This window comes from Caloenas nicobarica, chromosome 2 (assembly GCF_036013445.1).
Source record: "Caloenas nicobarica isolate bCalNic1 chromosome 2, bCalNic1.hap1, whole genome shotgun sequence".
Taxonomy (NCBI): Eukaryota; Metazoa; Chordata; class Aves; order Columbiformes; family Columbidae; genus Caloenas; species Caloenas nicobarica.
Window position 1 is genome coordinate 124,051,148 of NC_088246.1, and position 21,635 is coordinate 124,072,782.

Below are 21,635 nucleotides of genomic sequence, written 5' to 3' on the forward strand. Positions count from 1 at the left end.
AAACTAAAACCTTAAACATTTTGAGATTTCAATATGCAAAAACAGCATCAAATTTCATATATCTTGGTTATAAAGAATGCCCTTTTTGGTCATGTAGTCGAATAGGTATTTTTAAACAACATTGCTCCTGCTTCTAGTTTCAGGGATTAGGAATTTATTTCAAAATAAATGTTATCATATTGTCCATCTTGGAAAAAAGCCTTATCCAGCTTTAGTGTTGTTGAGGGTTTAAATCCATTCTTAATTTCTCTCTGATCTTACTTGTTCATCACTGCTGATTCACGAGAACTACAGGTAGCAAGCCATTGACATTTGGATTTAGTCATCGTTTAATAATTTTCTTAGTGTCACTAACATACTAATACTGCTCCTAAATTTCTATAATAGGATTATTTCCATATGCTAAAATCTCAGATCGTCTCTTCTGTCACCATAAGTAATTGACATGATGGAGCTATAACTGCCCAGCTCCAGGCAGCTACTTTCACATTTGTATAATGTAACAATTCCATTCTGGCTAAAGGCAAAGAACTTTACACTTTGCAATTACTGTGAAATATTGCTACCTACTAAAAAAAAAAGGCGAAATATAGATATACACGACAAGACTGCAGTAGCATTATATATAGTATCATAACCTACCTTCTAGACAATATCTTATGACATTCATTCTTCTGACCTTGTTAAGGATACTCTGGGAGCTGAGTGATGCCAATGAAGAAATTTATTTCACTCCAGTGGAACTGCGATCAACTTTTTAATTGTACAGTTTCATGACTTGTGCTTCACTAAGCCATTAATTTAGCATCTAGAATGTCAGGATAAATCTTACATTAGTACAAATTTGAAATAGCTCCACTGACATAAAACCAGAATAAATACAAACAGAGGCTAAGCCAAATTGTTTAGTTCAGTTCAGATCCCTGACCTTTTGGAGTGGCTCCAGCATTGTATAAACCACTTCTTTTTTTTTTTTTTCTTTTAATGACTTCTATGTACTTAAGCATGAAAACTAACAGGATTTCTGTTCTTGGAAATTCAAGTATAGGGGGGGTTCTACCTGGCCCCCGTTTTTGTACTGCTTTGTGGTCCTATTCAACTCATTCTCAAACTGAAGGGCACCAAAACTGTAATGAAACTCCTAATGTATTCAAACTGTAGAAATTTTGTTTTACAGAAAAAAATGCAACAGGTCTGTGATCTTAGTCTCATGGATTAATCTTTATATTAATATTTTACATCAAAAGAGTAGATAAATTTATTAATATAATGGATGATAAGCCTTGGATCTAGATTACGATAGCTTATGCTATGTCATTAGCAATTTAAGGGAAGTGCCAATTCTAGGCTTCCTTTCAATGTCATTTAAACTGAGAAACATTTGCTGTTGACTTTATTGGAATTTGTCTGAGTCCGCCTACTATCTATCTGGAATAGATATTACCGAAGTACCCAGCACTTGTGTCAGTTAAAAATGTCATGTCCCGTTGATTCCCATAACTTTGATTTATGTCTTCAGAAGGGGGTAGAAGAAGGCCACATTAAAGCCAAGCCCAAGCATTTCTGTCGACGGCAGAGTTAACTCCTTCCTAGGAGAAGGCACGGTGGGTGCTCTCCCCCGCACCTCAGCTCCTCCAGAATATGCACCGCCGGAATTCTGCAGTAGCGAAAACATTCAATAACTTCGCAGAAAAGCTATTTCCCTGAGAAAATAAATTTTTCTGCCTGACCTTCAGTGCAGTAACACGGGCATCGTACATACCACTCTGTGGGACGAAGAACAACAGATGGCAAGATGTATATATTTGCATATGTAAAAAATAGGTGTTTCGTAGCACCAAGAAGAAAGGATGAACGAAATGCAAAGGTTATCCAGGACTTTCCCTCCTCCCATACACTCATCAGGCCCAGAGCTGCGCCTGGGGAAAGGGACAGCACCTCAGTCCCGGCACCGGCCCCGGGCTGTTTGGTTGCGGCTGAGCCCAGAGCCCCTCTGCAGCTGAATGAACAGCATCTTAGGGGGCTCTTTCCGCACTTCGAGTCTGATCGGTGCCGGGGGTCGCCCGGCCCGTCACCGGCTTCGGCTCGGCATAGGGAGGGCTGCGGGAAAGCGGGCCGCCCCCTGGGGCAGCGGGCTGGAGAGCCGGGGGCAGAGGCCGAGCGGGGCAGGTTGAGGGGCAGGCGCGGGGAGACGGCGGGGGCGGGAGCCGCGCTCCCTCCTGCCCGGCTGTGCCCTGCGTCCCGTCCGGCCCCCAGCCCGCCGGCCGCCCTGCAGGGAGGCACCTCGCCCCCAGCCTGCTGCCGGGGCGGGTGGCTCGGCAGGGGGATCCCACTCCTGTCCGCCGGGAGGCCAAAGCGCTCTTACCTCTTACCGTGCGAGTCGCTCAAGTCCCCGATGCCCTTCAATCCTAAAATGCGGGGATACCGTTGCTTAACACACCCAAAGCAGCCGCGCACAGATGCGAGCAGCTCACTGTGCGGGACCGCGCTGCCCCCCTAGCCCCCGCAGCTGCCAAGCCCAAGGCTGTGGTACGTGTTTCCACTGAAGAAACTCCGCTGTGGTTGCCGCAGGCAGTTACGGGCAGCAGCTTGCGGGTTTGAGTATTTGTGTGCGTTTGCCAGAAAGCAATTTGCAGATTAAACTGGGGCAGGCGAAGCAGTAACTTTTTAAATGTCGGGGACTATTACTTCCCTGTAAAGTAGTTCGGGCTGTTTCAATAGTTATACTTCGATTTTCTGAAAGGGATATTTCCTTTTTTGTTTGTTTGGTTTTGATTTTTTTTTTTCCATTCAATAGTGGGTCATCCCTGACCAAGGCTTCTGCGATCCGCGCACTTTCCTAACGCGAAGTCCCAAATGTCTTCTTTCGGGGAGATTTCCTGCACTATGCAGCGTTGTCGGGCTGGGCTGTTTTCATTTAGTGTTTTTTAACTGCTTTGAAGGGGCAAAGCGTGTTGCCTTTAAATACATGTTAAAAAAAAAAAAAAAAAAAGAAAAAGGCTCTTGTCTTGAGAAACTGCTCGATTTGCAGGAAACCCTCCGGATGTTTGCTGCTTTTCATGTGGCATTTGTGGTCGGCTCTGATAACGCTGGGAGCACCACTTCCAACACCGCATTCTGTAATGGACCTGAAATAGAAACACATCTCTCGCCGGAGGATCCCCGCTCCGCGCCCCCGCGCTGAGTACTGGCGGGTTTAAAAGGTCAATAAATCAGAAGGATGAACTCTCGGCGGCATTGTTAGGTTGGGAAAGTTAACGAATGACCCCAGGAGTCGTGCGACCATGTTTCAGGAGCGTCAGAAGAAGCTCTTTACTGAACGCTTCAGGGAAGTGAGGCATAAGCAGAGAGCGTAACTTGAGTCAGAGTCAGCGCTGTGCAGTGTGTTTTAAAGTTACAATTCAAAAATACATAAATAGTCAAAACAGAAAGCGAGAAAAGAGGTGAGATAATCTTTTTATGACTCCGGGGGCACCGAAAGGGTCACAAACTGCCAACATTTTCTGTACAAACCAGGGAGCTTTTACTTTCTCGGCTTAGATTCAAAACACACCTTTCTTTCTTTGATCCCAGATCAATGAGCTGTAGAAACAGTTTGCACAAACCTCCCAAACAAAGTCAGCGGCAGTTTGCTTAGTTTATTACCTCATGTTCATTATATAGAAAAACGTTTCTGATAGAAGTGACAGTCCCCAAATTGTTGTAAGGTTTATTTGTAAGCAGTCCCTCTACTCGCTGAACTTTTTCAGTGCAAGCTCTTGCAGGATTTGTTCCCCGGGCTCAAGAAAATGTTTCTGCCAAATAGAGTAAAACGGGCGGTTTGGTGTTTTAACAAGATCAGCTCGTAAAAAAAAAGGTAATACTTTCTTCTGCGCATTAAACTCCTAGGTGGTCAGTTTTGTCCGAGTCAGTAATACGGAGTGAGCTGGGAACCTATCTGGCAGTCAATGGAAATGGACCGACTTCATTAGGACAGCGCATTGTTGCCTTCTTGGGTTTTGTTTCGCTTGGAAATTACCTTGCTTTCACCCCTCTGCTGAGTATTCTGTTCTCTGCCAGGAAAACCATGCACACTTTCCTCCTGCGTGACTTTGCTTCAGACACAATTCGAATTCTGTTTAATTCAGAATTTTCTCTGAGTATCGATCATGATTCGGTACGTGACCTGTACTCGGGCACCTGGCCTGGGATTGAGGGCTCTGAGACCTAGCACGTCGGGTCGGGAAATGTCACAACCTCAGCCATAAAAATTAAGTCACTGGCACAGCAGCCTTTAAAAGGTACGCCCTAAGGTAGTGTCCCAAAGGCGTTGGACTAAAAACGACTGAAAAAGCATGTAATTCCTAACGTAAGTTCCTGTTATTTTTGCCAGTTCTGTGATGACGGTCGGCTTTGCAAGTGGAATATGTCCCAACGAACTTCTTTTACAATCAATTTTAAATGCATTATACTTTTGCAAGAATGGTGTTACATACTAATATGCGATCAATTTACACATACATATGTGTAGCAACATTGTTTTCACCTCCGCTGCTTTTTACAGCATCTGATATAAGACAGAAAAGCAGAGCTGTTGGAATCGCCGCCTCTCGTTAAGTAGCACTAGCGCGTGTGTTTGAACGGGGAGAAAAAAAAAAAAACAAACAACAAACCTTCTCTTTCTTTGGTTTTAGGCAGACACTAGTCTTTTGGCAACAGTTTTGATTCCTCTCAACAGGGATAAATACAGGTTATCATTAGTCTGGAAATATATCGCTTGTTTATAATATCTAAAAAACAGAGCGGAGCAGAGAGCACGAATGCAGAAGTACTTCAAGAATTACCCACCCCGCTGTTAGTCCGGGCAGCTACCGTTCGCCACTGTGTTTTTCTTCTTTTTAGAATACCTACGGGTTGACAAGTGTAAAGGACCAGATTTTACGTTGCATAAAGCGGGAAATTCAATGTTAGAATAAGTTAATGGTGATGCTGGCTTCATTCATGTAGTTTAAACCACGATTCTTATAATATTAGTTTATTTGATCGAAGTGGCTACCCAAACAAAGGTGCCGTTAACCAAATAAACCTCTCTGATCTTCAGTTTAAAGCTCAACGGTTTCTCAAATAAGCATTGATGCATTCAATAGCACCACATAACAATGCAAATATTAATCAGAACTCAATGAAAACGCCGTACTTTACATCATTTAGTATGCCAAGATCGAACATAAATGGTAGCAGGAAAGAATTTGCGCTTATTCTGAAGTGACGTACTTTTAACAAACATCTGTTTGTATCTACGGTTTGTTTATTCAGGCAAATCACAGAAATACTGACCAAGGCAAAACTACAAGCAATACGTACTGAAAAGATCAATTTAAATAATACTAAGGCAAATTACGCTACATACAGTAAATATTTGTGCTTTTGACAAATACTGAATAACTTTATCACGACGTATGAAAAAGTGGGACGGGATTACTGTGGATTCAGTATCCTACTGCTTCATGCAATTGACGCCCTGCATGGGGTTACGAGGTAAAATACGCTGAGGTAGTACTGGAAGTCAGGAAGCTGAAGTGTGACATACAGATGCCCCCAGTGTCTCTCCAGGTGTTACGGGGTACCTAACTACAGTGGGATATAGTCTATCCATTCCACTCCTTTCGTGTCTCCTCTGCTCAGGGTTGTCCCCTTCTGGCTGGAGGATGACGGGTGGGTATTCGCCGGATGACAGGACTATAGGGCACGGCCTCGATGAGCCGGTCCCTGCTGTCACTGCGCGGAGCGGGGCTGAAGTCAGTTGGCCGCTCACTATTGCACCCCGCCGGTCCCACGGGGAGGGAGCAGCGCTGACCGCGCCGGGCCCGCCGACCTGTTCAGGTGCCGGGCCGGGCCGGGAGGAGCCCCGGGGGCCGCCCCGCGCTGCAGCGGGGGCCGCCACCACCGTCCACGCCGCGCCCGCCCCCGCGGCCCCATTGGCCGCGCCGCAGCTCAAATAGGACCGGGCGCCGGCGGCCGCCAGCAGCGAGCGGGGCCCGAGCGCCGAGTCCGTCCCGCGGCCCCGCCGGCGCTTTCGGCCTTGGCGGCGGCGGCGCGTCCCGAGATGAGCAGCCCCGATGCGGGCTACGCCAGCAGCGACGACCAGACTGCGCAGGGGCGGTGCTCGCTGCCCATCATGATGCCGGCCATGGGCCCGTGCCCGTGGGCAGAGTCGCTGAGCCCGCTGGGCGAGGCGAAGGCGAAAGGCGAGGCGACGCCGTCGAGGGCGGCGAGCGGTCGGAGCAAGAGCGAGGCGCGGATCCGGCGGCCCATGAACGCCTTCATGGTGTGGGCGAAGGACGAGCGCAAGCGGCTGGCGCAGCAGAACCCGGACCTGCACAACGCCGAGCTCAGCAAGATGCTGGGTGAGCGCGGGGGGTTCCGGTGTGCCGGGGGGTCTCGGCGAGCGGGTCGGCGAGGGCGAAGAGCCCGGGCGAATCTCGGAGTCCGGGCTGCGGGCGGAGGTCGGGGACACGCGTGGGCTGGCGGACGGGGGTCCCGGTGTGCCGGGGGTCGGGGCGGGCGGGTGCGAGGGCGAAGAGCCCGCTCCCGGGCGAGCCGCGGGGGCCGGGCTGCGGGCGGGGGCGGCGGTGGCGGTGCAGTCGGGGCCGGGCGTCGGTGCGCGCCGGTGGGCGGCCGCTCTGACGGTGCTTGTGGGCGCAGGTAAATCGTGGAAGGCGCTGTCGCTGGCGGAGAAGCGTCCGTTCGTGGAGGAGGCGGAGCGGCTGCGGGTGCAGCACATGCAGGACCACCCCAACTACAAGTACCGGCCGCGGCGGCGGAAGCAGGTGAAGCGCCCGAAGCGGGTGGAGAGCGGCTTCCTGCAGCACGGCCTGGCGGAGGCGGCGGGGCCCGGGCTGGGCGGCGAGGCCGGCGGCGGCGGCGGCGGCGGCAGGATGTGCGTGGAGAGTCTGGGCCTGGCCTACGGCGAGCAGGGCTACGCGGTGGCGGCGGGCGCGGGCCACTACCGGGACTGTCCTATGCCGGGCGCCGCCTTCGACGGCTACAGCCTGCCGACACCGGACCCGTCGCCGCTGGACGCGGCGGAGAGCGAGGCGCCGTTCTTCGCGGCGGGGCTGCAGGAGGAGTGCGCGCTGGGGCCCTACGGCTACGCCCCGCACCCGGCGGCCGAGTACCCGGCGGCGGCGGCCGAGGGCCCGGCGGGCGCGGCGCTGCGCCGGCACCTGCCGCCCGGCGAGGCGCTGGGGCCGGGCGGGTCGCTGCAGGGGCTGCTGGGCTGCCCGGCGCCGCTGCACGCCTACTACGGGCAGGGCTGCCAGCCGCCGGGGCCGGGGCGCGTCCCGCCGCTGCCGCCGCCGCTGCCGCCGGGGCCGGTGGGGCAGCCGTCGCCGCCGCCCGAGGCGACGCCGTGCCGGGAGCAGCTGGAGCACTTGCCGCAGGAGGAGCTGCTGGGCGAGGTGGACCGCACGGAGTTCGAGCAGTACCTGCGCTTCGCCTGCAAGCCCGAGCTGGGGCTGCCCTTCGCGGGTCACGACGCCGCCGGGCTGCCGGCGCCCGAGGGCGCGGGTCCCATCTCCTCGGCCGTGTCGGACGCCAGCAGCGCCGTCTACTACTGCGGCTACCCCGACCTGTGAGGGACTGACTGGGGGCACGGCACGGACTGGCAGGGAGGCGCCCGGCCTCGCTCCTATTTATGTAATTTATTTCAGTTTTGAGAACTGACACGGTATCCGTGACCTACTCGAGGTTTAAAAGGCGAAGTGCTGTCTTGCTGTCCAGGTGGTGCAGCTCTCACCATCGCTGTCTGACAGTGACATGGAAAACTGTTCCTTCTGTGGAATCGTGATACTAATTACAAACATGGAATACAATTTCTAAGATCTTATTAGAGATCCTGATGTTTTTGTAATGTTGTACAGAGTGCTGGTTTTTTATATATTGGATTTGTACAGAATAATTTTGCACTTTTACAAATAAAGGGAAAATAATAAACTGGTCGTTGGTATTTCCTCAAAGAGATGTTATCGTCCTTTTTAATCGATTATTATTGCTTTTTAAACTGCTTTTACTAATGTCCCTTGCAGTAAGCATTAGGTCTTATCACACTTTCTTTAGTCTTCTGTTTCTCTTGCTTGCATTATAAACAAAACTTTAAGTGTTCAGAAAGTGTCTGCTCTATGCTGTTCTTGATTTTATTTTGTTTGTTTTACTTTATTAGTGCTTTCTTAGACGGTCGATTAATATGATTGAATTAAAAAAAAAGGGTGGCCTTTTTATGTTTGAAGTGTTAATAGACTGTAAGAAAGCTCTTACCGAAGTAGGTTTAGGATCTGCTTTCAATGTAATCGTGAACACATTGGATACCATTAAGAATAGCGCTTTGCTGAAATGACCAGATAAGTGTTAGTTAAAGGACCTCTCCGGAGAGAATGTCTTTCGTGTCCCGAGAGCTGCCGTTGCTGCGCCGAGGAGGGAGGTGGCAGTGGGGGACACCAGATCTCCGCTGGGGACAGCGAGAGCAGCAAATCGGGATTGAAAGTAGGTGACAAATTTTGACACAGGCCTCTAGAGGGGGAGGCCGACCAGGAGCAGCACCAGACCACGGCGGCACCTTTAACCGTACATCGCCTAATCTTACCTTTACTTTCCTAAAAAAATTCCTTATGCTACGTCATAGCGACTATAGATAGAAATATCTTTGTGATTGACAAATATGCACCCTGAAGTTAAAGTTCCATGGGAAAAAAAAGGTGTTTTCATTTAGATGTTAGGACTGAGTCCAGCTGTGGGGTGGGACTGATACATTCGTGATGTTTATTACTTAAATTGGAGGGAGGGAGTAACAGTCATCTGGGTCGTCTTCGTCCTAAGATAAAGCTGTGGAACTGAGCCTTGGGGAGGAGGAACTGGGGCCGAAGTGGCAGACTTGCCCACTGATTAACCTGTCTTCCTTGAGGACGGGAAATTAAACTGGGTGCATTCTCAAACTACATTTAAAGAGGCTTATGTTTTTACTGGGGAATGATAAAATAGCGTGCACAAATCTAGATGCAAATTGCCTCGGTCAGTGAGTTTGGAGCATAGCCTTGTTGGCAAAAATGTACTATGTAACTGCATAATATCAGTGAGCCTTAATATTCTGTAAAATAGTCTAGCCTCTAGTTTCTTAGTCTTCCCATTTTACTTTTCAGGCAGTCTTCAATTCTCAGAGACATATCTAAAATACTCCCTCGGCCTCTCTCTTCACTCCTCTTCCACGTGTACACGAGAAAAATTATGTATTCCTGAATGAGGTGGTATCTCAGGACAAGGACATTAAATGTCTTCTCGATACTTTAATTTGGAAAAATTTATTACGTGTTCCTAAGCATATATACATAAACCCAGTAAAGAAATAAGCCTGGGAAAAGATGGTTTTGGTTTTGTTGAGTCCTCCTTTTATTATACAGTTTTAGCCCACAGGATTCAATTAAATTCGTTTTGCCCTTTTCGCACACGTTCATAGCTTTCTGGAGGAATACCGCTTCGGTTGGTTTTAGAAATAAATCATTGTTAGACTTTTGACAGGTTTGGCCACAATTTCTTGTCATTTTTTATTTAGGTAAAGGTTTTGCTCCCCTACTCTCTCCTTCACCCCAACTTGTTGCGCAGCTGAAAGCTGAAGCGAACTCGTGACTGTAAGCAGGTTCGTGACGAAGGTTGAAAACCTTCTACTTATTTTTTGTAATAATACCGGAAGTGATTGACAATAAATTGTGTTAAATAAGCAGACAGGATTTGGGAAAAAGTTCACCAGCATAGCGGTCCTGGGTAGCATGCAGTGCGTGGTGATGATGTACAGGCAGATCTTAGAACAACCCTTTGCACAGAGCTTTTGCAGTCTCAAACCTAAGGAGCATTGTTTTCCTGTATGTATACAGATGTGTAGCTTTTTTTTTTTCCCCCGTGAGAAAAAAATGACTGAACCCCCTTTAGCATTTCTAAAATGTGACAGGTTTAGACGCTACCTATATTCTTGGAGCAAGATTTTCTGAAGCCCTATTCAAGCCCGGTTTTCCGTAGAGCGTGTCTTGACTTTCTGACTCTAAATGACAGGCACCCAAATCTGTCCTGTAGCCCTTTTGAAAACGTTAAATCTTCCTCTTGTCCCGTGAGTGCTTGTGGCAATCGGGTACTAAAAGAAGGATCCCAACGTGACTAATTAGCTTTCACAAGCATTTTCCATGGCTGGGTCCTGGCGGTCAGGCGCTGGAAGGGGTTGCTACCTGCCTCGGGAGGCTGTGAGAAGCTGCAAGTATGTGCCACAGACCGAGGTGTCTCTGGGCCCCTTCCCTCTGCCGTCCCCTTCACGCAGAGTCGGGGTCTGCCACCGGCACCCCGTTCTCGGCACTGCACCCAGGGCAATTCTCTTCCTTGAGACAGCATCTGCTCTTCTCTTAGCGGTTCTGGTTTACTCCAAAAAGAAAACCAAAAGCAGGGTGACAATTTCAGAAGTCTCTCCATCCTTGCCGAAACAGCCGCTCTCCGGTATACACGGCGGCATTAGCAGGGCAGACCCTTCAGGCCCCTTCCCACAGGTATGGCGAGTGCTCTCTGTAGCTCATGCAGGCCACTTGTGCCCAAAAGGTATTCAGTTTTTCTCTTTTTTTTGTCCCACTCTTACCAATTTATCGTGTTTCGAGAGGTCTGTAGTCGTATCTCGATTTTTTTCTAACACAGCTAAGCTCTGTATGTGGATGCCGCACTGCAAACAGAGGAGGGGTTTTTATCTTTTTTTTCTTTTTTTTCTTTTTTTTTCCTATCTGTGTGTGTTTGTGCTCTCTCTTCCTTAGGTACAGCGGTAGAAAAGTAAGTAGGCCTAATCCGAGAGAAAGAGATTTCAGACAAAGGTGCTGAATTAAAACCAGTTCAAGGTTCGTCTATACAGGGCATGTGGCGGGGAAAAGTCAGGAGGCGACAAGAAAAACATGCTCGCTAATGGAGAGTAGCTGGGACTGGAAATGTCAGGAAGCAGTGGTCTTGTCCTCTGAAAAAAAAACCCCACAAGATTAATTTAGCGAAATTCTGTCCACATCTTGTAGCTGTATGCTTTTCAAACTGGAAAGAGAGTAATCCGTAGGAGATACTACCGACAATACTGCTGCAGAGTTTATCTTTGTAGACAAGTTTTATTTATTGACGTGGCTGCCTTACCCGTGTTTTGGAATAAATACCTATCCCGTCTCCCTCGCTGTTTACATTTACTGTGAAACACATTAAAAAGTCGCGCTTTTAGCATGCCCACAGGGGAAGGTGTACTGAAAACCACAGCCGGCCACGCAGGAGTGAGCGACATCAGGGACACCAGGCGCGGGAGACAGCGACAAGTCCTTTGCAACCTTGTGACACACCTAAATGAAAGCAGCACGGTGCCGAAATGGCTGGGGCGGAGGGAAGAGGAGGGGGCTGAGTAGGGTCCCGGTGTTGTAACAACAGACGGATTACCGTCCTTCCTCTCCCGGGAACCCTCGCCCGTGTCCCCTGTGGCTCTGCCTGCAGCCCACGGTGAGAGTCGGCTGCGTGGCCGGGGCCTGACCGCTCTGAGTCTCCCGCAGCCCTTAGGGCTTTGCTTTCCCTTGAGACCCGCTGCAAAATTCGGTTGCGGTTGCCCAACGATTCAAGTGGGACAGAAGAGCTTTGCAAACATCTCCTCGGGTTCCTTACCTAGATGTCAGGTTGCATCAGGGCCTGACAGTGGCTATCTCTGCGTTGCTGCACCGAGTAACGTCTGTTATGGACAGATCTGTAAATTCCAGTACTTACATACCCACATATGCTTAACGTTAAACAGGGAATTAATGCGTTGACTAACTAAGCGCCTGCAAGATGAGAGCTTAATCGCACTGCATCAACTTCCTGTCTGCAAAAAGAAGAGTTACTTTCACCCTCTGTGTGTTTGAACAGAGGCTCTTAAATACGGCAACTGTGGCTGCAGCTAACACAGCACATAGACCAGCCAAGCTCCTCGCAGACTACTACTTTTTGATACTTTATGTATTTCACTCGGAACGATTCATTCAGGAGCTCTCAGGAGGTCCGTGGCATAAAGAAATTTCAACTGAGGTGAACCCCAGCCTCAAGTAAGACCAGCTACGTAATTTTCCTTGCTCCTGTTGTGACAGCTGACTTCTGTCTAGTTTGGATGCTGATGAATCTACCCCCGGTTTTATTCATTGGGCCGGGAAAAAAACCAAAACCAAAACCAAAACCAAAACAAAAAAACCCCCACGCCTAAAAAAAAACAACAGAAAACCAAACCAACAAACCCAAAGTCCACACCTTCTGAAGGGGGAAAAAAAAAAGGTTGTCAGTGGGAGTAAATAGTTTCTACCCCGTAAATCGACAGGTTATGAAGGCGTTGGCACTAGTGTAGGATAAGCGTAAGTTACTTGTTTCTCCTGCCTGCTCAAAGAACAGTGCGGAGCTGCCCGGCCCTGGCTGCTATCGACACTACCTGATGATCTGTTCTCACTCCGGATCGCGGTGTCCCATAGGCACTCGTGGCATCCTGAGACTGAAGACCGGGTGGAATTACACACTTACACGTATTACTTCTGAAACTCGTTTCAGAGCCACACTTATCTTGAGTAGTATTCGATTTATTTGCCGCCTCTCTTGGCGTCCTCTCTTTATGCTGCTGAATCTCTATTTTTGGCGCTCGGAGATCATCAGCACTCGGGCGAACTGCTGCTGATGATCTGCAAAACCGCTTTAAGCGATAAGCCCTATAAACTCATGCTGTCAAGTTTTTACGTGCTGTGAATGCATCGCGTGATGTGACCCCAGCTCGCCGGACGGTGCTTTGACCCGGTCAGCTGTGATTTGACTCGGTTGACTCACATCGTGTCTGCTGAAGAAAAACTGCAGCATGCTTGGGAGATTGCAGGTCTCCTTGCGCGAAGGAAGTGATTGTCCCGCTCTGCTCTGCACTGGTGCGGCCTCAACTGGAGCACTATGTGCAGTTCTGGGCACCAGAGTGCAAAAAAGATATTAAGCTACCAGAAAGTGTCCAGAAGAGAGACACGAAGTTGGTGAAGGATTTGAAGTGGAAGCCGTATGAGGAGCGGCTAAAGTCAGTTGGTTTGTTCAGCCTGGAGAAGAGGACACTAAGAGGAAACCTCGTCGCGGTCTTCAGCTTCCTCACAAGGGGAAGAAGAAGGGTAGGAGCCGAACTCTTCTCTTTAGTGACCAACGACAGAATCCGATGGAATGGCGGGAAGATGTGCCAGGGGAGGTTTAGATTGGACACTAGGAAAAGGTTCTTCCCCCAGAGGGTGGTGGAGCACTGGAACAGGCTCCTCAGGGAGGCAGTCATGGCTCCAAGCCTGACAGTGTTCAAAGAAAGACTGGACAACACCCTCAGACATGGTGTGGACTATGGGGTTGTCATATGCAGGGACAGGAGCTGGATTCGATGATCCTTGTGGGTCACTTCCGACTCAGGACATGCTATGATTCCTGCCCAAATATTCGGCATCTATCCCTCCAGCATGCTCCAGACAGGGACAGCGGGAGCCAGTTCCCAGGCCTACCGGGCTGGTACGGAAGGGACAGCCTGCGGGTGAAGGATCCACCGGGTGATCCGCCGCCGCCACTGCTCGCCCGGCGGCAAAGCCCCGCGGTGGCCTCTCCGCCCCGCTGCCAAACAGCATGAACGGAGGGTGCCCTGAGGGGCACAAAGGGGCGAAATAAGAGGACGGAGCCGCGCCGCAGGCGTCCGAGAAGAACCGCGGTGCGGCTCCAGGCTCGAAGGCTGCCCACTAAACACAAGGCGAAGTTGTAAGACAGGTCCTGTCCCCTGCCGTCACCACCTCGTCCTTGAGGACGTCAAACTTTTCTCTAAAAATCGACTCCCAGTTACGGAAAGGAACTCGGCGGCTGCCTTTTTTTGTACTGGTGAAATTTAAAATACGTATCTAAACAATACAACTGACAATTTGTATGTACGTGTGTGTGAGTGTCGAAAACTAGAGCGGAGAAGGTACTCTTTCCTACAGTTTAGTGGCTTTAAATATGTTTATATTCAGATAATTTCTGCCTGGACAGATTTCTGTCTAATTTAGGCTGACATCAATATAATTATTACCTTTAAATGGCCGCTTGATCGTTCCTCGAGTATGTATTCCAACCCCCGACCCCTTCCCCCTTCCCAGCCTGCAGGCATTTGTATTCGCTTTGCCGGGTTCCCAGTTCCACACCTCACGTGAAAGACGAAAGACTAAGTAACTCACGTCAGCGCTGTTTTCTGCTAAGAATTAACACGAAAGAATTGAATCTCAGCTTCTGGGCGAAACACGAACATAGAGGTATCGGGCAAGAAATTGTAAGATGCCTTAAATAATTCCTCTGTCGGTCGCTGGAGAGAAGACACGAGGGTTCTCTAAGGGCAGGGAGCCGGCGGGGGCGGCTCTCCTGCCCCCGCTCCCGTCCGGGAATCACCGCACCGCCTCGGCGGGAGCACCGCCCGCCCGGCCCCGCCGTACACCCGGTGGAAAGGCGGACACAGAACAGACCGCCGTACTGGAGGAAAAAAAGGCGTTGTCTTTAACGGCCAGCAAAATTAATTAAAGAGGACCCGATTTATTCAGTATTCATCCCCTCGTCTCTCCGTCCGCCCGCTAAATGCGCACCGTCCGCCCGCTAAATGCGCTAAATACAGCTTTTTATTTAAATAAGAAGCTGTAATTTCTTGTAGAAAGGAACGGATGTTTTCAGCTTGTACAGTTACGCTGCATAACCAAATGGTCCAACAAATACATTCCACTTCAAGCCAAGGTTGCAGATCGCTTGGCTGCTCGTTTAGGGGCAAACTTCCTATGCATTTATCCTGCACGAAAACCGGCAATTTCAGAGGTACGCAATGAAAAACAGGGTATTGGTGCGACTGAAAACACCTTCAAACTCTGGAAAGCTTCAAATAGGAGAATTATTACAGCTGATGAGACTGTCCCATAGGGGACCAGGCTCACAATGACTGTAGCGGGTAATAAGAATGATTCGCAAACAAAAGAAAAATATTTTTATAGGAAAAGCAAACAGAAGTGTCTTCACAGCCTTTCCAAACATTCCTACGAACCGAGAGCCGGCCTAATTTTGAACACACCGTGATTTAATAAAACTAATTAGCCAATGAGGCTAAGCGCAGAGGAGGGTGAAAGGGAAGACAGGATCCTCCGGAGCCGCGACGGCGATAGCTTATCCGCGGCGGTTGGGAGCGCGTATGCACGGAAACATCTCCGCGCCGTCACGCTGGGGAAGCCGGTTGTGAGCTGGCAGCGGGAGCCGCGAGGGCGGCTGCGACCTGCTCAGGTGCCGGGCCGGGCCGGGAGGAGCCCCGGGGGCCGCCCCGTGCTGCAGCGGGGGCCGCCACCACCGTCCACGCCGCGCCCGCCCCCGCGGCCCCATTGGCCGCGCCGCAGCTCAAATAGGACCGGGCGCCGGCGGCCGCCAGCAGCGAGCGGGGCCCGAGCGCCGAGTCCGTCCCGCGGCCCCGCCGGCGCTTTCGGCCTTGGCGGCGGCGGCGCGTCCCGAGATGAGCAGCCCCGATGCGGGCTACGCCAGCAGCGACGACCAGACTGCGCAGGGGCGGTGCTCGCTGCCCATCATGATGCCGGCCATGGGCCCGTGCCCGTGGGCAGAGTCGCTGAGCCCGCTGGGCGAGGCGAAGGCGAAAGGCGAGGCGACGCCGTCGAGGGCGGCGAGCGGTCGGAGCAAGAGCGAGGCGCGGATCCGGCGGCCCATGAACGCCTTCATGGTGTGGGCGAAGGACGAGCGCAAGCGGCTGGCGCAGCAGAACCCGGACCTGCACAACGCCGAGCTCAGCAAGATGCTGGGTGAGCGCGGGGGGTCCCGGTGTGCCGGGGGGTCCCGGCGAGCGGGTCGGCGAGGGCGAAGAGCCCGGGCGAATCTCGGAGTCCGGGCTGCGGGCGGAGGTCGGGGACACGCGTGGGCTGGCGGACGGGGGCCCCGGTGTGCCGGGGGTCGGGGCGGGCGGGTGCGAGGGCGAAGAGCCCGCGCCCGGGCGAGCCGCGGGGGCCGGGCTGCGGGCGGGGGCGGCGGTGGCGGTGCAGTCGGGGCCGGGCGTCGGTGCGCGCCGGTGGGCGGCCGCTCTGACGGTGCTTGTGGGCGCAGGTAAATCGTGGAAGGCGCTGTCGCTGGCGGAGAAGCGTCCGTTCGTGGAGGAGGCGGAGCGGCTGCGGGTGCAGCACATGCAGGACCACCCCAACTACAAGTACCGGCCGCGGCGGCGGAAGCAGGTGAAGCGCCCGAAGCGGGTGGAGAGCGGCTTCCTGCAGCACGGCCTGGCGGAGGCGGCGGGGCCCGGGCTGGGCGGCGAGGCCGGCGGCGGCGGCGGCGGCGGCAGGATGTGCGTGGAGAGTCTGGGCCTGGCCTACGGCGAGCAGGGCTACGCGGTGGCGGCGGGCGCGGGCCACTACCGGGACTGTCCTATGCCGGGCGCCGCCTTCGACGGCTACAGCCTGCCGACACCGGACCCGTCGCCGCTGGACGCGGCGGAGAGCGAGGCGCCGTTCTTCGCGGCGGGGCTGCAGGAGGAGTGCGCGCTGGGGCCCTACGGCTACGCCCCGCACCCGGCGGCCGAGTACCCGGCGGCGGCGGCCGAGGGCCCGGCGGGCGCGGCGCTGCGCCGGCACCTGCCGCCCGGCGAGGCGCTGGGGCCGGGCGGGTCGCTGCAGGGGCTGCTGGGCTGCCCGGCGCCGCTGCACGCCTACTACGGGCAGGGCTGCCAGCCGCCGGGGCCGGGGCGCGTCCCGCCGCTGCCGCCGCCGCTGCCGCCGGGGCCGGTGGGGCAGCCGTCGCCGCCGCCCGAGGCGACGCCGTGCCGGGAGCAGCTGGAGCACTTGCCGCAGGAGGAGCTGCTGGGCGAGGTGGACCGCACGGAGTTCGAGCAGTACCTGCGCTTCGCCTGCAAGCCCGAGCTGGGGCTGCCCTTCGCGGGTCACGACGCCGCCGGGCTGCCGGCGCCCGAGGGCGCGGGTCCCATCTCCTCGGCCGTGTCGGACGCCAGCAGCGCCGTCTACTACTGCGGCTACCCCGACCTGTGAGGGACTGACTGGGGGCACGGCACGGACTGGCAGGGAGGCGCCCGGCCTCGCTCCTATTTATGTAATTTATTTCAGTCTTTTCGGGAGAGCTTCGCAAATCCCCGCTGGGCGGAAATATGCTACTATCGTGCAGATTAAAAGCATGGGTTAAGCTGTTTTTCAACTGGTGTGCCAGCACGTTTACATCTTTTTAATGTCCATGCCCGATTCTCGGTATTCTCGCAACATCAGCACCATTACTTGTTTGCCCAGAACATGTTTTTTAATTAGCTGTTTTAAACTATTTTTTTTTTGTACTGCAGGAAAATAAATTTATGTGCAGCTACGTCTGTCATTCTTCTTGGCCATATGGGCCTTTAGGGAGTCTAATCTGAAGTTAAATCAAGCATGCCCTAAGGTGGAGTAAAGTGAATGCAAATACTATGTGACACTTTCGTTCACCATGACAATGGCTCTAAAGCGGTCTCCAGGGCCAAAGAATTTTGTTCCCAGGTGTGGCTGTATTCTTGTTGCATAGCTGAATGGTTAGACTTGTGCTGCTGTCTGTCTCTTGGAGTGCAGAACTTGTGACTGTACTGAACTGCGTTTCTTGTAGGGTGGTTTTCTGGTTTGTAAGTGCCCACTGGAATTTGCAATTGTCATTAATACATCGGGAAATACCTTCTCCCCAGAAATATAGTCGCTGTAACAAAAGAAGCTAGGCAAGTTTGAGATACTGCTGGTGTGACTGGATCTCGATACTTGCAGATGTGAAGGTGAGTTAGCTTTATGTAGTGATTTCTGTTTGAACCAAGTGACTCAAAAATAGCATTGGTACTGTATTTACAAATTGTTTTACTTTCTGCCACCTACCTTCAAGTAGGTGTACGCCATTTTGTGTTATGGGTTCAGGCTTGTATTAGTAAGGAGAAAAACAAATGCAGCCCAAATGCTCATCTCAGTTGTTGTCAATCAACTGCCAGTATCAATTAGCCATTAAACCAATTTTTTTTTAGCATGTTCAGCTGTACTGCTCTGTGACATTTCTGCCAGTGCAAGAGTACAACTGCATCTCATTGTCCTCATAGCGCTGGCAGGTAAGCATAAAGCTGACTGCACTTGTGATGTCTCTTTTCCATTTGGAAGATGCTGGCTGGAGTCAACTTGCAATAATTGTAGAGAATTTAAAATATTTTATTTTGCAAATGACAGTTCAAAAGTGATATCAGTGACATTCATAATATAAATATTTTTAGGTAAGTGTACTTCATCTTGCACTGAAGTCTTAGACTGCTGAACTGTGGATGAAGAAATCCTGCCAAAATTCCATTTGTGTAATCCGTGCTTGGTTTTATAGAAATTATGTGATAATGACCATCTTCTGAACACCTGTTATGTACACAGAGACAGTGGCATTATTTTCAAACAAATTAGTAGGAACATACTAGAGCAGATAATGTTTTATTTCTTAATTCAGGAAGTGTAATTTTATTTGGGTAAGAAGAAGCCCTAATTATGTCCACTGTCTTCAGTGACATTTTTTAACTCCATGTAAGTGCAATATTGAAAAAGTTTGCTTGAAATTGTGGTTACCTTTGATAGCTGTAACGTTTTTTTTTTTTTCCCCCTTCAACTTTACAACGAGGAAAGTGTGAAAACCAGTGTCAGGTTTCTAATATTAGGAGGTTGGGTGCAAAGTGGGAAATAAAACTGCAAAGAGGTCATTGTTTTAAGAACAACAGAAACATTCTTATTTTAATATGATACATTTGTCTGGAAAGAAACACTGAACATATTACAATTATAGGCTAGTGTAAGTTTAACAACAGTGAAAACTCTAGTTCCTCATGTTGGATTAGTCTAGTTGTGGTTCCTAGGTTACCAGCTCTCGTGATGGCCATCGTGGTAGTCATACTCCTTTGGTTACGGACTGGTAAAACCATGGGAGCTCTTGCACATGCTATTGCACAAATGTCATTGTTCTATTATAAAAAAACCCAAAAGAATAGCAAAGACAAACACTAGATATTTACACTCTGAATAGATGCTTAGGTATATTGAAATAATATGAATTTTGTTTGTATTGCTTTTTTCCCTCCTTACATTGTTTCATTGCATATGTCCTAAGACTCATTTATTCTATAACACAGCAGTAGTGTAGTCACAGTACCTAGATGAATTATGTTATAAAGTTTTTTAAAAAATAACCAGTAAAATAAGAGTAAGTAAGGAAAGTAAGCTTAATTTAGGAAATTCCAAAGTAAGGTTAAACAAAGAACTTCCAGAATTAAGGTGACTAGTGCAGCTCTCATTAACTTTTAGTGAGTAATGTTATGATGTAGGCATTAATTGTAAATAATACACACATTTTCTATGGAACTCCAACCCATTTAATCCATATTTTACACAGAAATGATACATGAATATTGAAACAAAAATGCTATGTGATTATAGCACTTACAGCACCTTTTCCTCTCCGAGTTGAATTGCCCTTGCCTTCAGTTGCAGTTACGAGAGGTCAATGCTTCTGCACATCATCCCAAACTGATTGCTTGGTGAAATGAGAGAGACTGGTGCAATGCAATTCATCTCGAAAGAAATCTTATTACATAGAACTTTGTGACTGTAGTATTTACAGGATGCAGCTCTCCCAAGTACGGTTAAACTGCCTTAACCTTGAGATGACTGTTTTTCTGCTTCATTTGACCTTTTCTCTTGCTGGTCCCTTCTTCGTTTGCTGTCTGCCCTCTAATACTGATTTCTTCCTGCAACTTTGTCCGTCATCTGCATGAAATGAAGCAGCAACTGAGGAATGCCTCATCAAATAACAGTGTTTATCCTCTCCTGCTGTATGAGCTTGTCTTTTGATCTGCCATAAAGTGAAGACTGAGGAACATTGTCAGTGGGTTTTTGATATAATAGTGCAGGACATCAAAACAGTGCTGGGGCTGTGGAATAATTGGTACCATTACCATTTCTGGAATGACAAACAGTTACTTTGCTTCTGTCTTTTCTGTACATTTCCTTTTGCTACAGTCTCCTCCTACAGTAAGTACTCTGCCTAGTTTATGCTCCTTTTGTTGCTCACATGAGCACTTTTCCTTTCCCATAACAGCCTAAACACTCTTGCCGGGTTTATATATTCTCATTTCATTCTCAAGATACCAAGCTTTTCCCCTTTGTCTGAAGTCTACCTGTATTCTGTCCCTTAATTGCTTGGCTTTTTTTCTTAAACCCTTTTCCTTTCCTGTTCATATTTCCCCACTCCCTTTATCCTCACCCCTGCTCCTCAGTATCTCCTGATTCTGTTCCTGTTCCAACTGTGCTCTCTTTCCTACTGCATTGCAACCCCTCATCTTTTATCTTCTTTCCCCTTTTCTCCCACTGTTAGTGCCTGCTGTTAGTCCATGGAGTAGCTCCATCTTCAGGAGCTGTTTCTCCTGCCTTCCTGCTTCACATTTCATGGTCCAGTGCTCCTCATCATGCTGTTTTGAGTTTATAGTTTCTATTTTAGAGTTTCAACTGTAGAACTTGGGCAGCTTTTCACAGAGGACAATGGTAGTCGTACCACTGACACTGAGGGAATGCCTGTCCTAGGCTAAATATTAAAACTGTGCTGCATAGGGTCCTAAGATTGATTTAATGTGGTTGAAAGAAGGTATCTTCTGTAGCCTTATGTTCAGGGATATCTGAACAGTTTCAGCTGAAGCTTCTGTACTCTGCTAGAGCCAGCTGTTTGGGATGTAAAATTAGTCATCCAAATGTGTCACTAAAACACTAGAAAACTGACTTAATGTTCTTGAAAAGGAAAGTCTGCGATGACTTTAGTTGCAGGCATCTGTACCACGTCCAACAACATCTGAATAAAATACTCAGGCCTTTGGGCTATTTACCAGATGTGGGCACTAATTTAGGAACTGGAACATAATTTAGTTGCTGTATTGGTTGAAGCATAAGACAACTATTTTTCAAAAAATCTTATGTAGGGATAATCTAATTTGTCCTATTCTCACAGGCTATACTGAGCACTTTCTCAGTGATGTGAGTGCTCTGGGTTCCCAGCTGTTTTGTGCTCCTTGTTGGGTGGCTGGGGCTTGTCTGTGCAGCTCCTGCTTTGACACTGATGGTGAAGTGTGGGCGGTGTGGACTGAAACACAATTCCTCGCTCTGATTCATTGTTGGTTTCCTGGAGCTGCGCATGAGGAGTTTATGAGCTGGTAAGTGTTACACATGTCAGTCTCTGGTGGTTCTGGCCATCCCAAACAACTCAGGTTATCAGAGCATGTTTCTTCAGCTCTTAAAGGGAATGTGTTTTCTTCTGACATGGTAAATCAAGGATCATCATACATTCAAGGTCAACAGTGTGGTAAGCTGGAAATCAGGGTGTGTATGTTCTTAAATATTTTAATAACAACTATTTTATTTTATTTTATTTTATTTTATTTTATTTTATTTTATTTTATTTTATTTTATTTTATTTTAATTTATTTTAATTTAATTTATTTTAATTTATTTTAATTTAATTTAATTTTATTTTATTTTAATTTTATTTTATTTTATTTATTATTTTAT

General features: G+C 49.5%; 2 protein-coding genes across 2 annotated transcripts; both read left to right on the forward strand.

Moving 5' to 3' along the window:
- Positions 1 to 6,020: 6,020 nt before the first annotated feature.
- Positions 6,021 to 7,954, forward strand: LOC135985645 (transcription factor SOX-17-like). Its single transcript, XM_065629167.1, has 2 exons — positions 6,021 to 6,386; positions 6,685 to 7,954. Exons 1-2 carry the CDS (start codon positions 6,086 to 6,088, stop codon positions 7,614 to 7,616), a joined length of 1,233 nt encoding a protein of 410 aa, XP_065485239.1. The 5' UTR covers positions 6,021 to 6,085; the 3' UTR covers positions 7,617 to 7,954.
- Positions 7,955 to 15,488: 7,534 nt separating this feature from the next.
- On the forward strand, positions 15,489 to 17,350 carry LOC135985665 (transcription factor SOX-17-like). The gene is made up of 2 exons (XM_065629202.1): positions 15,489 to 15,854; positions 16,153 to 17,350. Exons 1-2 carry the CDS (start codon positions 15,554 to 15,556, stop codon positions 17,082 to 17,084), a joined length of 1,233 nt encoding a protein of 410 aa, XP_065485274.1. The 5' UTR covers positions 15,489 to 15,553; the 3' UTR covers positions 17,085 to 17,350.
- The last annotated feature ends 4,285 nt before the right edge of the window (positions 17,351 to 21,635 follow it).

Excerpts from the sequence above, each read along its gene's own strand:
- LOC135985645 (XM_065629167.1), top strand. The coding sequence starts at position 6,086 with ATGAGCAGCCCCGATGCGGGCTACGCCAGCAGCGACGACCAGACTGCG. Across the intron at positions 6,387-6,684 it reads CGAGCTCAGCAAGATGCTGG|GTAAATCGTGGAAGGCGCTG; the intron begins GTGAGCGCGGGG and ends TTGTGGGCGCAG.
- LOC135985665 (XM_065629202.1), top strand. The coding sequence starts at position 15,554 with ATGAGCAGCCCCGATGCGGGCTACGCCAGCAGCGACGACCAGACTGCG. Across the intron at positions 15,855-16,152 it reads CGAGCTCAGCAAGATGCTGG|GTAAATCGTGGAAGGCGCTG; the intron begins GTGAGCGCGGGG and ends TTGTGGGCGCAG.